This window comes from Diuraphis noxia, unplaced genomic scaffold (assembly GCF_037042655.1).
Source record: "Diuraphis noxia isolate RWA-SAM2 unplaced genomic scaffold, SU_Dnox_SAM2 contig0003, whole genome shotgun sequence".
In the NCBI taxonomy this organism is placed as follows: Eukaryota; Metazoa; Arthropoda; class Insecta; order Hemiptera; family Aphididae; genus Diuraphis; species Diuraphis noxia.
Window position 1 is genome coordinate 27,852,836 of NW_028301713.1, and position 16,881 is coordinate 27,869,716.

At 27.7% G+C, this 16,881-nt stretch overlaps 2 protein-coding genes across 5 annotated transcripts in view; one reads left to right on the forward strand and one right to left on the reverse strand.

Moving 5' to 3' along the window:
* Elk (Eag-like K[+] channel) overlaps positions 1-16,881 on the forward strand; it is a 231,636-nt gene that overhangs the window by 28,678 nt on the left and 186,077 nt on the right. For all 4 annotated transcript variants that reach the window (XM_089221973.1, XM_089221972.1, XM_089221975.1 and 1 more), the window contains exon 2: positions 1,649-1,734. In XM_089221973.1, the coding sequence (XP_089078099.1) occupies positions 1,659-1,734 (76 nt within the window). In that variant the 5' untranslated portion in view covers positions 1,649-1,658. The remainder of the gene's footprint in view (positions 1-1,648; positions 1,735-16,881) is intronic.
* Positions 7,047-11,790, reverse strand: LOC107174016 (uncharacterized). The gene is made up of 2 exons (XM_015524814.2): positions 11,623-11,790; positions 7,047-8,290 (listed from the first exon to the last, which is right to left on the reverse strand). The coding sequence occupies exons 1-2, from the start codon at positions 11,641-11,643 to the stop codon at positions 7,796-7,798; spliced, it is 516 nt and encodes a 171-aa protein (XP_015380300.1). The 5' UTR covers positions 11,644-11,790; the 3' UTR covers positions 7,047-7,795.

The window sequence follows — 16,881 nt, forward strand, 5'->3', positions numbered from 1 at the left end:
GCTATTGAACCAGCACACAATTGTTTTCTGGGATTTCATTAAAATTTAATACAAACAAGCGGTTCCGTGGTTCTTACCAAAATGTCGCGAATTTCCTTAATATGTTATCTGACCACATAACGAAAGGTGATCTTATAATTTGTTTCTTAATTTATTATTACTCAGTCTAATATCTGGTAAGAACCTTCCTGAATTACAACTCTTTCTTATCGATTTAAAAAAACATGTACTCTCAACTCAAGACTTCTACATTCTTTGTAAATATCCAAATTTTCTCTAGTACAAACGATTCACTAAATATTATTTCCTGCTAACGATGTCCTATTAATATGTGTCAGTAACTCACACATTGTTGATTTTATTTGGTTAAATTTAGCAGTTTTTATTACTTCAGCTGAATGTCATGATTATTATAGTAAAAATATTATGTTATTACATATTGACATTCAAAGTTTAATAGGACCCGATGTCCGTTTGTATGAAAACAAATAAATGAATGAATAAATATTTGTTATGTTCATTAAGCTTCAAATAATTGAACTAATTCCAATATTATAAATTTATAACAGCTTAAATATTAATAATTATATAAGTAGTTTGTATTATGTAGTAGGTACTAATTTTTTCATAATTCTCAATACCTATTAAAAAAAAATATGATAGATACCAGTGAACACTTGTTATCTTGTACTGTATTATAAACCAATAGATATAAAAGACTGGAAACCGATTGATGGGTGGCTGTGTAGAGCTCGATCACTTTAATGATCATCACTACTCACTATATTTTAGTTCATGTTATGTATGTTATAATACCGAATATGTTACTATGGTTAAAAATGGTTAAAATGGAATAATGACACATAAATGATTATAGTTTACTACATTGATAAAATACAGGAAACTGCCTATAAATAATTGTTTTATCTCTTTGACACGTTAGCTTAAGATCTATGGCGAGTTTACACGATCTGTTGGATAGTCTCACTAATATCTATAAACAATCTATGGTAATTTTAAGAATATTTAATCTCGGCATTTTATATTCAAGAATGATAAAGTTTGAGCTGTATTTCGTTAGTTAAAAATTGTTAATAGTTTTTCAATTTATTTTTAATTATTTCTGAACTTCATTTGTTTCTGTGAGTTGAGTTTGTTGAGATTGTATAAAAACAATTATTTATTTTGAGTCGAGGTCCTACAATATATTGTACAGTGTAGATCTCAGTTCATTCCAGTTTATATCGGTCTAAAAGTATTCAAGCTGTTTTGCTCTTGCTTGATTACTATATTATAACATTACCTCGCTACCACAGAAAAACTTAGAATTATAACTACATTTTATTTCAAATCGTATCCGATAGTTATGGATTTGGATTTTTGTATAAAAACATGATAAATAAATGTTAAGAAATAAACCAAGTTTGAATTAATTATTTCAAACAACATTTTGTTTGGAAATTAATGATTTATCGTTGCTTTTTTAAAATTTAAAACCACTTTCTAATAGACCCCGACCACATCTTTTGTTATGTAGTTTTTGTTTATTTCTTTTCCCCCCAACTTACTGTATTATATTATATTACTTTTTCTAATTTAAAAATGTCTACGGTTTTTACTAATTATACTTTGTAAACTATTTTTTTAGGGTATAACAAATGCCTGCCAGAAAAGGATTATTGGCGCCTCAGAATACATTTCTGGATACAATCGCGACACGGTTCGATGGCACACGTAAGTTTATATAATAATATTGCACTTATAAAATAATAAAATTCATGTGATATATTTTAAGATAAATATAATATAATCTATATTATGTTAAATAGGTAATTTATCTTCACTCAGAATAATTTTTCTTCAATTTCTTATTACCAATGTTTGCAATATAATATAAAATATAAAAATGTATACATAACATATAATTCCACGCTTAATTTTAAAAATATTGTAAACTTTAAATTGAATAAAATCCAATAAAAAATGTATACTAGAAATCACACTTATACTCACATACTTCTATGATGTTTGCATTTAATTATTGCATTATTACTTTAAAATTATTTTAGCATTTTTATATTAAATAATTTATTTGTGGGGGTTTTATAAGTAATTTCGAATAAAATATAATGATAAATAAAATATTGTAAAACAAATTCGATTTTAGTTAGTTCAATATTCGATGGATTCAGCTCTATTGTTCAAACAATGTTATTAATGTCATATGTCTGGTAGCTACCCTATCCATGTGAAAGCAACCTTTCGGGTGGATTCCATTTATCCTTGTCTAGTGAGCTACTTCGGTTCAACCATCTGTTCTCCTGGGGTTTTGCAAAATGTTGTTGGTTCTTTTTATCCCAAACGTATTTCTCGATAGTCATCAGTCAGAATACCAAAACCATTTTGTCGTTTATAATATTTTACATTTTCAACAAATGATTTGTTGTCTTTTGGACGTTCACACCAACTGTTATTATTATTTTATTTAAGCCAAAATTTTCCACACTTTATAGCCATTAAGTTATTACTTTGTGTAAATACATGGATTCATACTTACAATTTGTTTTAATAACTGATTATAAGGCCAATTCTCACTTATTTTTTTTTTTTTTTTTATTAAGTTTTTTTTATATTGAATGCTTTTTGAATTTTTAATAAATTACATTTTATAATATTGTTTGATATAGTTCTTTGGTGTCGCATTTAATTTTTACGGTGGTTATTTTGATAGATGTCGTCGTTAATTAAGAAAGTGTATTTTGATTAAAAAGAAAGTTATTATTACATTATTATAAATCATAAATCATATTTTAAAATTTAAAAATTGTCACCATTTTAATATCAACATAAATTATAACAAATTTAATATAGAGTATTTTAAAATGTTTAAATTTTGTTATTATTATTTTAGTTTTCATATCTAAAGATTAATAAGTTGAATTATTATATTAAACAATTATTGTTTGTTTTCAGTTATTGTGTTTGCTACTTGAAAATACTTTTTTTGAAAAATATCTAAATATCTACCTAATTATAAATAATTTTAAATATATTAGTGATGCCTATATTAGTGGTGCCTAAAAAATAATTTCAAATAGTTAAAAAAGATACTACAATTTAAATGTATTAAATGCACATATTTAATTCATTCATATATATCATGGTTAGGTCCCGGGATGTGATATAACATTATAATATAGAAAAATGAAATATATTGTATTCAGTCATTCTTTTTCACCACAATATTGCATTCTAAGAAAAAAAGCAAATTAAGTTTTAATAAAGTTTTTACGAGTGAAAAAAAATATATTCACGGCAGAATTTGTATGCGTATTTACATTAATTACGCTTCTATAACAAAATGAGTTAATAGAGAATAATTAAACGTACCTTTGGCTAAGTAATGAAGTAATTTTCATTGTTTAAATAATTTTCATCAAGATAACGTTATATAACATAACCTTATATATCTTTAAACAAAATAATATGAGAATATTTTTATCCAATTTGTTATCCAATGCGTATAATAAACAATGATGAAAATGCTAAGTATAATAAACAATGATGAAAATGCTAAGTATAATATTATGCAAAGGTGGGAAAGTTAATGAAAATTATTAACTCAAGTAAAGTTAAGACGACACAGGGTTGATAAGTTAAAGTTAAGGTTAAAAAATTATAAATTTAACTCGAGAAGTTAAAAGTTAATATGGAAAAAAAATATCAACTTACCTCAGTTAAAAAAAGGTAATCTATTATTTTTTTTAATTAGTAGGTAAATCACATAAAGGATACCCGTATCTATACAATATCTATATCTATACAATATACAAAATAAACAAAATAAACAAAATTATTTCATCAAGAAAAAGAACAAAAATGTTTGTGTTATTATAGTATTGGATTATTCTTATTTTATATTACCTAATATTTATGTCACTAATAAACAAAACAAAAAATCAAAAATGTTATTTACTTGATGGATTTAATTCAACTGAGAAAAACCAAGTTATTTCAACTGTCAATCATTGAACTAGTTAAGTCGATTAGAAAATAATCTAACTAACTAATTAACTTTTTATCAAGTTAATGCCCACACATGATATTAAATTTGATTTTAAATGATTGTTAAAAATCACCCGCGTGGAGTTAAAAACATAAATAGGTAACTGTCTACTTTTTAATTATGATATTTGATATTTTATTATTATTTGCTATAGTTAAAACTTAAAACACGTATTGTATAGGTAATTAATAATCTCACACTTTTACTTACACACTCCAATAATTCTCCCGATCGAACAGTATTTAAAACCTTTTTTCGGTACATTAAAATCTATTATAGCAAAAAGAAAGTTTATTTTATGTTTATTTTGTTTTATAGGAATAATACTCATATATAACTTTAATTTACAGCCATACATATGTCTAGGCAGGTAAATAGTTTATGTTCAACACATGTTAGAAAAGCAATATAATGATCGAAAAATTACCTTTAAAATGTCTTAAGTACCAAATAAATAAAATGTACAATCTATATAGGTACCTAAATCTATACGGTTTACGATATTTTATAAAAACGTTTATAAGAACATAATTTCTATTAGTAAACATTTAAGCAACAAAAATAATTCATTAAAATAAAAAAATCCTTTCAGTTTTTTAACTATCTTCTCAGAGACTAAAAATGAAATAATTAATAATTAATATAAAATATGTACATTTCAGTCATCATTTAATCGTTCTTAAATAAAAATTGGTTGATAAAATTATTTGTCATGTATTTGTTACATTATTAGAATTATTATCTGATCTGAACACAGTAGAATAAATTAAGATAATTATTTTTAATATTCTCTTAAATTATGTTTATTGAGACGTATAATAATAAATACATATTTTGATTAGGTATTATAAGGTCATATCTCAAAATACTAAGTTGTGTAAACATTTCAACTTAAATGGCTGTAAACAATATTTTGAATAACAAATTTTAATATTTTCAGATTTATATTAGCTAGGACTCTAGACGACATCCGGATGTCAAATCTTTTTTGTTTAAAGCGGGTTAAATCTGAAGTGCATTTCAACAAACCGGGCCAAAATTGTTTAAGGAAAAGTAGAAATGTGATTGAAAATATAGATGAATCATTTTATTACTATTTTATTTTATTTTAATTCTAAAAAGGAAAAAATTATTTTAGTATATATTTTATTTTATTTAGTTTGACTGATTTATTCTCAACAACTCACATATCGTATAATATACATGAATGGATAGGATTGTGGAGGTGAAATTCAAATATAGTTCGGTGGGTTGGTTCAAAAATCTTGCAAATATTATATTATAGAGTGAAGACTATAATTTTTTATGTTACATATTGATTTTTTATTCGTTTATAAACGTGACCAATAACAATTATATCAATTTTATAAAAACAAATAATTGTTTCATGTCTATTATTTAATATTGCAAAACCGCAATTAATTGGTGGAAATTTCAAGTTTCCCCGTAATTAATATTTTATATTTGAGTATAAAGTAAGTACCTGCGTATTAAAATACTATTAGGACATATCATAAAATACAACTTAACCTAACCTAATCAAATTTTAACACATGAATGATAAATCCATGTGGTTTTATTACAGAATAGATTAATCTATTTAATCTATTCTGTGGTTTTATTAAGGTAGGTATTAAATGTTAATGCAAAATCAAATATGTAACATATATTAAATCAGTCACATTTAAATGAACATGATTATAGTTTAATTACCAATTAATATGCGACTATGCGAATATAATAATTATCATTATTCATAAATCATAATCTATAATATAATGTATTATGGCCGGTGTATGCCCTCAGGTTTAACGAATAACTTAGATATTCCTATTGTTTTTCGTCACTTAATTGTATCATTTGGAAATTTAGCATACATCAATTATAAAACCTAATTATAAAGACCCTAAAGTTAAGACGAATAGAAATAATGTTTTCAGAGGTCCAAACATAATATTATATTATTTAGTAGGTACATAACCTTATATAAATTTAAATTTTTCATTTTTTGTGGCTTTATATTTAAATTATATTGTTACAGATGTAGGCACACAATATTAGATACATATTACATATCGTAATATTATGCTGAAGGCTATTATAAGTAGTTGCGTTTTGTTATCATAAATTGTTTTGCATTACAGTGTCTAAAGATTGGTATCACAAAATATAATATAATGTCAGTATACTGATTAAAATATTTATTAAGACACGCTTATGAACTTACCTTTACTATTATACGAAAAACTTGATTTATAAATAACTAAAGTCATTTAATATTATTTCTAATTCAGAAAAGAAATGTCACTATGAAAAAAAACTATTTTATAATATATTTTGGTACTATTACTATAATAATATGATGTATGTACCATTGCTTATTACAATATTGTACTAATAAATTGTTTACCAGTAATATCAACATCAGCTACATATCTGTTCAAATAACTTTTTATTTTTTGAATAAAATACAAATTGTTAGGTATATTATTCATTTTCTATTACAGACTCCAAACAAACAACAAATAGATTATAAATGATGGTGGTTAGCTTTTTTAGTTTATTTATCTATAGATAAGTAGTCTATTTATCAATAAAGTTAGCGGTACATACATTATAGTTTTCAATAATTAAATTGTATCTACATTATTTGTTGCATTTATGTTACAATGAAAAACGTCAGTTAAAATAAATTCTTAAGCGCCTTAATTGAATTAATAATGTACATAATATGTATATTAATACACGTGTGATTTATGTGCTTGGAGTCAATAAATTAATTTGTTTTTCATGTGTTTTTCGCTTATTAATTTTGTACAAAACGTCATAGGTATAAGTTTAATATTTTGTATTATGTATTGTAAATATTTGTGGTATTAACGATATTTGAAAGTTTGACAATTAATTAACTTGAATCAATTCTCACATTTGTACCGTAATTGCAGAAAATACGGCTGAAATAAAATCAATACCCTTGAACTTTGAATTGAAAAAAGCATTTACAGTTTATTTTTATTCCATAGTTCAATTAAATTATATCAAAAATCCTATTAATTAAGATTATTAATGGTATACTATATTATTATGTACTGTAGGTTAGTATATAGGTACGTACTTATAGTGTTATAATGAATCGCAAGGTTAAGGATCAAACCTGCATTGGTCTACCAACAACGTAATAGATCGCCAATCGTAATACCTATAGCTATATTTTATTAAATATTACATCATACATTGTTTTAATAATAATAGTAATAATAATAATAATAATAATAATAATAATAAAAATAATAATAAAATGTTATTAATAATTTTAGGTAGTAGTAGTAATATATTTTATAAAAACAATAATAACAATATTATAGTACCCACTTAATAATAACATTTTATTGTTCATATTCGTACGTCGTAGGCACCCGCTATAGAAATAAATTAAATTATCTCATGTGCAAAAAATTCTACCGACGCCGCAGCCTTAAACAATGGCATAAATGATTAGATGGTAGGTAGTATAGGTACTAGATACTCAATATTTGTCCATAATAACAACAATAATTGTCAAAAAAAAAAAAAAATAAATAAAAAAAATAGTGGAACTTTTTGTTCGTAAAAAAATGTAAAAGCATACGAGAACAATAATTACAAACCAGATTAAATTATCAAGCGAAGTTTTTCGAAGTCAAAACGATGACTAAAAACTATCGATCACAATAATAGTCCCCAATTGGTTTACAAGCGCATGCGGACATCGATATCGGGATCTACTGGGTCGACGGCATTATCGGTCACCGATGAATATGTTGGGTCTACATCGACAGACTCGTTGCCGCTATCGCTCTCGGGGACCAACGCCACGGAGTCGTCCAATATCGTGACGTCATCATCACCGCCGTTGTATGTTTCTTCTGGTTCTCCTTGGTTCACCACCGAGGTTACCGGGATGTAACCAGTATAATCGGTTTCCGTGGTGATGGTGGTCGTCGTCGGTATCTCGGTAGTAGTTTTTTTCGTCAACCCCAGTTTGTTCTTCACCCAATGTACAACGCCACCACCGTGAGTACAGTTTTCTTCGTGTTTGGCGATTTTCGAGTGGACGGTCTTCAGCCAACCGCGGATACCTTGTTTCACCGCCGTTGCGGTATCCTCGATCCCGGATGTGGCGTCTTCGGTCGGGTGTCCAATGGCTGGCACGACCAACACGGTGACGGCCAATAAGGCGAATACCTATGCAAAACCGGAAATTCGTTAATATACACGTCTTGGATATCATTAGTTGAAACCACGGCTATCAACAGTAGATAACCGTGGTTGAAACTCAGCTAAAAGGTGGAAGGGTTGAGGTTTGTTACTCCGAGAGCACTCCCCCTTCCCCAAACACCAGATTCGATATCGATTCCTTGAATTCATATTTTTGTGGAAGTAATATATTATTTAATTGCATTTTTTTTATTTTATTCGGTAATTTTTGGTTAATATTGATTAGTGTAAGAGATAACATATTTAACATAATAATTAATAATAAATACACCGATGGCAAACTTTCCCATGTTGGTAAAATAGGTGGGTTAGTGCTTACACATCTTCTTCAAACACGCCACTGATTAAGTGAACAACGCACACTGTGTACACACATGATATTATATTATATTAATGTACATGATTGAAGGTTGAAGCAATATGATGGGTAATACCATTATTAACACCGTGCAGTGTACGTTTTCAGTTGGAATCAAATTATGAAGAGTGTACGATGACGGTCAAGAAAATTTCTGATCGTTTACACATTCAAGGTTATAATGTTATAATAATATAATATTATACTATGTTTTAAAACCTGTCGAAACTCCAGTATTTAAAATAACACAAACAATTTTGACTCGCAGTAAATCGAGCATTTTATATTTAAATTTCAAGGCAGATATTATTCGCCTTCATAATTTTAACTCGCGTGGGAATTCGTTTTTGTAAGATTATTAAACTGAATAATATCATACTTACATACCGGTATTACGTTTTAATTTTGAATACTAATTAATGCAATCATTAATTAATACCTTAATAATATGGTATGTGTTTAAACTGCAAATATAATAAAACTATGATAACTGATATTATGATTATCTAATTAATCAGAATTTTCGCTTATGAATTTATGGCGTTTAGTCAATTAAAAATGAAGACTATAGTAAAGCAATTTGTAAAAGTCTGCCTATCATTCATTTTGTTTGGTGATAATTTGTTGGTTCATTGAAGCGAAGCCCCACATTAATTGTGTATTTTAATTTCTCTAGGGTGTAAATTAACCACACCAGTATATTGGAATTTTTATCATGACTTTTTCTTAGCTTTGATTCAATTTTGTTGATATCGTAAATAGCTAGTTTGAACAAATAATTATTACGATACAAATCATTCATATCAAATTATTTTATTTCTTATTTGATGATGAAACTTCATAATTTAGAAACTATAATATTATTAGTAAAAGATAAATAATTTTGTTTGTAGATATCATAAATTGAATCAATACAATTATAACAGAATTGGTAAAAATTGAATTAGGGTTACAAAAAATAAAAATAGTTTGTTTCTACCTACTATAATCACCGAGTAGGTACCTAACATTTGTTATTGGATATTATTATTTTTGCATGTAGTAACACTTTATTAATAAGTAATACTTTGTGATCTCTGTTATCTTATCATTGTGATTTTTAAAATAACTAAATACATTTCTAAGTATTGTAAGATATATCATTATAATTGTTTTCATATTATTATAAAAATTAAAATAACTAGTATAAAATATATTTTTGTTTATAATTTCTTAGTTAACACTAGATAATGATATAGATTATATAACTTAGCTCGTTTAAATTTGTTGATCTCTTTTTTTGTAGCAAAATCAATATCATACTGGGTAAAGCTAACCTACTTTTGTAATTAAACTGATTAGTCTTTCTTTTGGAGTTGTATTTAACATAATATATTATATATATTTTTTTATATATTATATTAAAAATGTGTCAAAAATATATTATTAATAAAGCATGCTATTATAAGTTTGATATTATTTTAGTGCATTTATTATGTAATATTAACTACTGAAGAAATAGTGTACTATTAATGGAAAATTGTACTCTTATTTGTAACGAAAAATATAGTAAAAATTTAAAATTAAGTAACATAATATATTAAAAGGAATATCATATTAAATATGTTCATATCTTAAGTATTTTTTTGGTCAGTAAATAGCTGCATACAATTTATCAAAGGTATTATAATTAAACAATTTTATCATTTCACATCACAGAACACGAAAATATGAACTCAACATTAACTATGAAAATGATTCAAAAGAAAATATATTCATAATACCTATTATAGCTAGTGTCTTATTAAAATTAAATTTGTATACCACCTGTTGTGGAGTTATATTCCATAACAAGTCGTTCTAATATATTTAGAGAAGTATTATATTTTATAATACATAGTTCAAGATTCATATACAAAGTTTTCCCTTAGAAGTCTGATACTAATGTATAGAAGGTCTCATAGAATAGTAAACCGTGCCCGTCTCTAACTTATCTTTTGACATTCATATTTATTTATTACTACATATTTAGTAACATTAGAAGTACAAACGAGCATTTATAATAAAAAAATACAACTTTCATTTAATAGTTACAATTAAATATCAACGAACGAAAAGAAGTGTTTTTTGTTTTATATTTTCGTTCTAATAATTCATCTAGTAGGTAGTAATATATTAATATTGACGAAAATTTTAATATAATAAAATATTTTAGATTTTTAGAATATATATAATATACCTACTTTTGATTTGAACAAATATTCAACATTTCTAGTATTTTTGTAATCTGCAATCTTAATAAGTATTTTATAGATTACTTTGGTTTTAAATTTATTTTCATACTTAATCACATAATTTATTTAGTGTAAATAGCTAATGTTTTTTTCTTTATTTTTACTCTTCAGATTTTTTTTTACCGCTAGGAAGGCTATTGTTTCAACTCATACTTCTTATACTATATGATAAAATAAAATATGTATTATAGGAATTCAAATTTGACATTTTTCTTCATGACAAAAATATATGAAAGGTGCATATTTTATAATTAAAAGTTGAAAATATCAATAATTTTTATACAATTGTCTGTTGGTAGAATATTAATATATATTTATGATTTATTAAAATGTTCCAAAACATATTATGTTAAACTTAAGTACTTATATGATATGTTTCTCTCTAATTAATTAATGGTATACCGAAACGAACGGTGAAACTTAATATGCATCGAATTAATGTAACATTTATGGTACAATAATTATTTACCATTACTGCGTGTAATGTCAACCGTATAAACGAACAATGAAAATCAATGAATATTACTTTTTTCCAAAACCATATTAATGCCCTTTAATTAAAATATTTTTCTCTATTAATATTATATTATAATTTTGAAATTCAGTTTCTACGATAGCAGTATTATATGTTATTAACAAACAACGTAAATTAAATATCAAAAACTTACGGCGAATTTGTTGAACATCATCGTATTGTTATAATGTTTCTCTATTCTTGTGTGGTGTGAAATGAATGATTGCTGAACCGCTGGTCTTAATTAACTGCGTATACGTCCGTTTGCGAACTGTTATTATCCGCCAAAGAACGTCGTCTTTTTTATAATAATCGCCAACTACCGTCCTCTTGTTCTGCACTTCGAACCTATCTATCCAGTCCACCACTCTACCGCCGGCTATCAATACCATTCGCGATTACCGTTTATATACTGTTACGCACACAAATTTCCCAAACGCACGCACGCACAGGCACAACGACGTCGTGTCTTGTACGATTTAACAACAAAACAAATGAATCACATAGTTTTACTGATAGGTATAATATTATAATATTATGTATGTCAGGCATTACAATAATAATAATAATAATAATAATAATAATAACAATAATTTAGGGCCCGGATTTATATGCTCTAAAAACCTCAGAAATATGCACTAAATAATATTATGTATTTATGCTCTTATTTTTTGACGTGGTTTCCTTTAAAATAATTTTTTTCAAAGCGAATTGATATCAAATAATAATCATTTATCAGAATTTAAAAAATCAAATACGAGTACAAAATTAAAATAAATAATTCGATTTCGTCTTCATAGTATTATATAGATAAATAAATTGTCTCATAACAGTACGTTATTTCCATGTTTTTTTTTTCGTCTATACTTCAGGTGAATTCCGAACGGGCCATTTAGCTATCAGACCACCGGGATTTTTCGTGGTATCCCGGTGGGCCACTCCGCCTCTGATTCCAAAGATTTACTAATAGTAAGATACTTAAAAAATGTGTTTCTATAACAAATACCAAGCCGTAAAGCCATAAAGTCACACTGCCGCAGGTGGTGCACAGCACTTGCGCATTAGTGCAATCCGCGCGCACGCCTATGCAGTTTTGCCGTGCACTTCCATTGTAGCAACTTATGGCTACTGGGCGGACTTATTGAAGGGTGGTAGAAACGCAATTGGTCGCTTAACTGGTTGAGCAGAATGTGTGTTTATAGTTTTTTGATCAATGTGGCCATGAGACTCAAATTTTGATTTCTGTGAATTTTTTACATTGTCATGAGAACCACATTTGGTTTAAATATTATTTATTTATTTTTATTAAATAATATCTAATATTGGTTCTCATTTATCGGTTTTTTGTCATTAAATTTATGATTTTAAGATTCTGCTCTATACTTTGATATGAATAGCGGAAACATAAAATTATTTTTATTTTTAAGACGTACATATATATTTATATGACATGTCAATAGAAAACAAAATTGTGAAATAATTTTGGCAGTCATCAAAATCTAGTTGAGATCCAAATAATTGGGTCTCATGGCACTCAAACTCCTGGTCCTCAGCTACTGGCCGTTAAGCTCATAATTTTTGAACTGCACAGTTTTAAAGGCAATTTTTGGGAAATTTGAAGTGTAAATGACCGTCGTGCTTATTAGTATCACATTAAATAGACTGCGGTTAGTACACATATTTCCCACACGTACGCACGAACAGGCGCACAGGCGTACGGTTTTATAATTGAAACAAGCGAATCATGGTTTTATCGATAAAGCGATATTTATAATATTATGTTTGATATTTACAATAATGATAATAGTGATCTGGTGTCTGTGTGATGTTGGACAAATTTCAGTCACGAAGGTGTTCAGAGTGTCAGCACGGGCCAGTGTCACCAGTTCCCGGATAGGTGATCATCCGAGTTCTTGTGACCACCGCACATACATATTATGCATGGCGTGTTTCGAACCAACCGTACCTTCTCCCGCAGTAAAAACCAGCTAATAACCGATGAAACCGATGAATTCAGTTGATACCATAAATAAATAAAAAAAAAGTTATAGTGATATCTTATGTCATGTGCCTACTCGTCCGTTGGTAGGTACAACTCGTGAATGCTGGACGGTTTTATATATCGAAGGGTGGGTGGGAGGATTTCGAACAAGGTTTTAAATTAAAGGCTATTTCTGGGAAATTTGACGTGTAAATGATTGTCGTGTTGGTTATTACATTATAGACTGCAGCTTAGTACACACATTTTCCAAACTCACAGTCAACAGACGCACAGACGCCGCAGATGGAATGCTGTGTCTGCAATTTAATAATGAAATAAATTAATCAATGTTTTACTGATATAATACTATGTTGGATATTATACGATAATAATGCGTCCTGTCATTCTGCATTAGCACAACAACTCGTGACGGCTATGACTAATGAGGGGTAGGAAAGCTTAGAATCTATGGCTCAAATTTTTTTAACACAGTTTTAGAGGCTATTGCTGGGATTTTTCACTAATTTGTCGTGTTTATTATTACAATATGAAACAGACGTCGGCAAACAGCGGCACAACTATTTAATACGGCACGCTCCTACATGAAAATTTAATTGAATATCGATATATTTGCAAATCTTTATAAATGTACCTTCAAAATATGTCTATAACATTTTCATTTTTATCTGACTTGGCTCACGAATTTTTTTGTATTTTTTCAAAACGAGTTATGCACGAGTCTAAAAAGATTGCCGATCATCAATATCACAGACAGTTGTATAAATTATCGTCGTGCTTATTATTACCAAAATTATATATTGTAGTCCAATACTTTTCTACGTCAAGACGATGTGACATTTAACTAAATGTATACTATATACATGAGTGTAGTATATATACATATAATACGTCATATGTATATTTTAAATGGGAACCCTCACGACATAGGTTATTGGGTGTGGAGTGGTACGGTGAAGGTTATTTTTCTATATTTTTGTTTTTAGTATATTATAATGTCACAAAAGTTATTGTGTAGTATCATAGCGATACCGATAAAATATCAAACATATTATAGTTTAGTGTTCGATTGGGACGACGTTATAAATAAAAGTTCAAAAGCCTAAATACCCTCCCCCAAAACAATGTTATTAAATAATTTATTTTTATTGGGTCCAACGACGACGAAATCACTTCCTGGCGATTACTTAAGCCCAAGAACGTTGACCATCACAGTGTTCAGGGTTCGCAGTTTTAAATATTTTATTTTAAAACATTTAATTTAATGATGTTTTAAACAATTAAAATTAAACATTGTGGATTAAAAACAAAATGTTTGGATTGAATGTTCAAAATGTGTTCTACATTATATTTTTTATTATGACTACAACTATTAAAATATTAAAATATATAACATTATTTAAACTCTATTTTTTTTTTCAGTTACTACAACTAATTATATTAATTTTTGATGTCTATATACACTTAAATGATAACTCAAATTAATTTTTCTTCTATTAATAATTTAAATGTTTAATGATAGTTAATCGATTATTAATACTTAAGTGATAACTAATACAATATTTTAAAAATGTAAAAATGTTACACTACACCAATAAATATACTCGTTATAGAAAAAACAATTGCATATATAATTTTATTTTGTGCATACAATATAATATCTCCTTAATTATTTTAAAACATAATAAATGATTTAATAATTAGGACGGATTATAAGGATATATTTTCAAGTAGGTAAATGATATTTTCGAGTTTTTAATCTACCCATTATTTGGAAATATGTTTGTTTAAAAAAAAAAAAAACATTTTTATTGTTGTTTGAATTGAGAAAAACTGTTTGTTTTTTTGTGTGTGATTGCTTGTCAAAGTGTACGTGTCCGTGCAGCAAAGTGGACAGGGAATAAGTGATCCCCTAAATACGTACCATCTACCCCTGGCGGGGTTTCTTAAATTGTATTATTATTTTGTTTTTTTTATCGGGATTTACGACCTGCCACTACCTCGAAACCCGTGGAACGTTGACCATCGAGCAGGTGGTTACGCGCGTCAACGTGTATACGTGCCCGTGCTGCAGGGTAAAGTGAACAGGGAATAAGTGATCCCGATAAATTCAAATGGAATCGCCCTGAACCCTTTAAACACGCGTACCGAGATTTTACTTCGGTAATCCGGGATTTCGCATACCACTGCAGCACCATAGCAGATGGACGGGTATTAATAATAATCACAGATAAATAATATTGTTGGACCGCCCGGTGCCGTGGAATAACATTTTATGCATTATACGTCATATTGCGTTTTGTATCATAAATATTATATAGGTGTAGGCAGGTACAAGGTACGTGACCGTGAATGCATTTTTGAGTCTCCTCGCTTGTACTCGTTTCACCTACAGAGAAAAAAAAATCGGGCAGGTTTTATCGTTCCGATTGCCGTGCAGGCTGAATGTAGACCGATTTCATTTAATAATTAACGTCATTAGCATCAAAAACATCTTACAACGACGAGCTGCGTATTATTAGTGTTTCCTTTTGGATTGTACTAATACAGGGGCGGATCCAGACCAAAATAACGGAGGGGGTGATTTTAACGGACACATATGATATAGATAAAATTAAAAATATTAATTTTGTTATAGTTAGGTTATTTATTTAATAATAGTAGTATATTACCAAATAATAAATATAACTGATAACATAGTAGCAGTCACGATTATAAAGAAAAATAATATAATATAATCGTGGTACCAGCATAAGTTTGGTATAAAAAAAATAGTTTAAGATTTCCCTATTTACCCTTGAAGTAATTACGTCAAAAACTAAAGTTTGTTACGGTGAACAGGGGGAGGCGATCGCCCCAATCGCCCCCCTCTGGATCCGCCCCTGTACCAATATAATGTATTATTATAAATCATCAGGACGAATTAGATTTGCAGCACACACACTTGTATCTGTAATATTTGCGTCTGTTGTGTCGACGAAAATAAAAATAATAAGAATTGAGAATGGCGAATAACTGCGTCTCAGGAAAAGAAAATAATAATTTTGCCAGTCCGATGGTACCTATGCTAAAATAGAAACTAATGAGTAGATAAGTAGGTATTCAAAGTTCAACTTTGACCCGATCTATTAACGATAAGTGTACAAAAAGATAAGCCAACAATAATTTACCGTTAGTCCACAACTATAACATTGTTGAATTGTTTATTTTGTTTTTAAATTATTAAAATAACATACATTTTATCGATTACTAAAAGAATTATTAAAATCAAATTAGTTCGCTTTTAGCGCTACTAATGTAATAGAGGTACCCATATAATTAATACACTAGAACCAAACAATTGTTAAAATTTAAAAATACAAAAATTTATAATACCCAAATATTCATTTATATTTTGGCGATTATGAGTCGGCT

Bases quoted from the DNA above. Each gene is read 5' to 3' on its own strand.
- LOC107174016 (XM_015524814.2), bottom strand. From the start codon at position 11,643: ATGATGTTCAACAAATTCGCC. The intron at 8,291-11,622 runs GTAAGTTTTTGA...GGTTTTGCATAG, and splicing joins TGATGTTCAACAAATTCGCC to GTATTCGCCTTATTGGCCGT.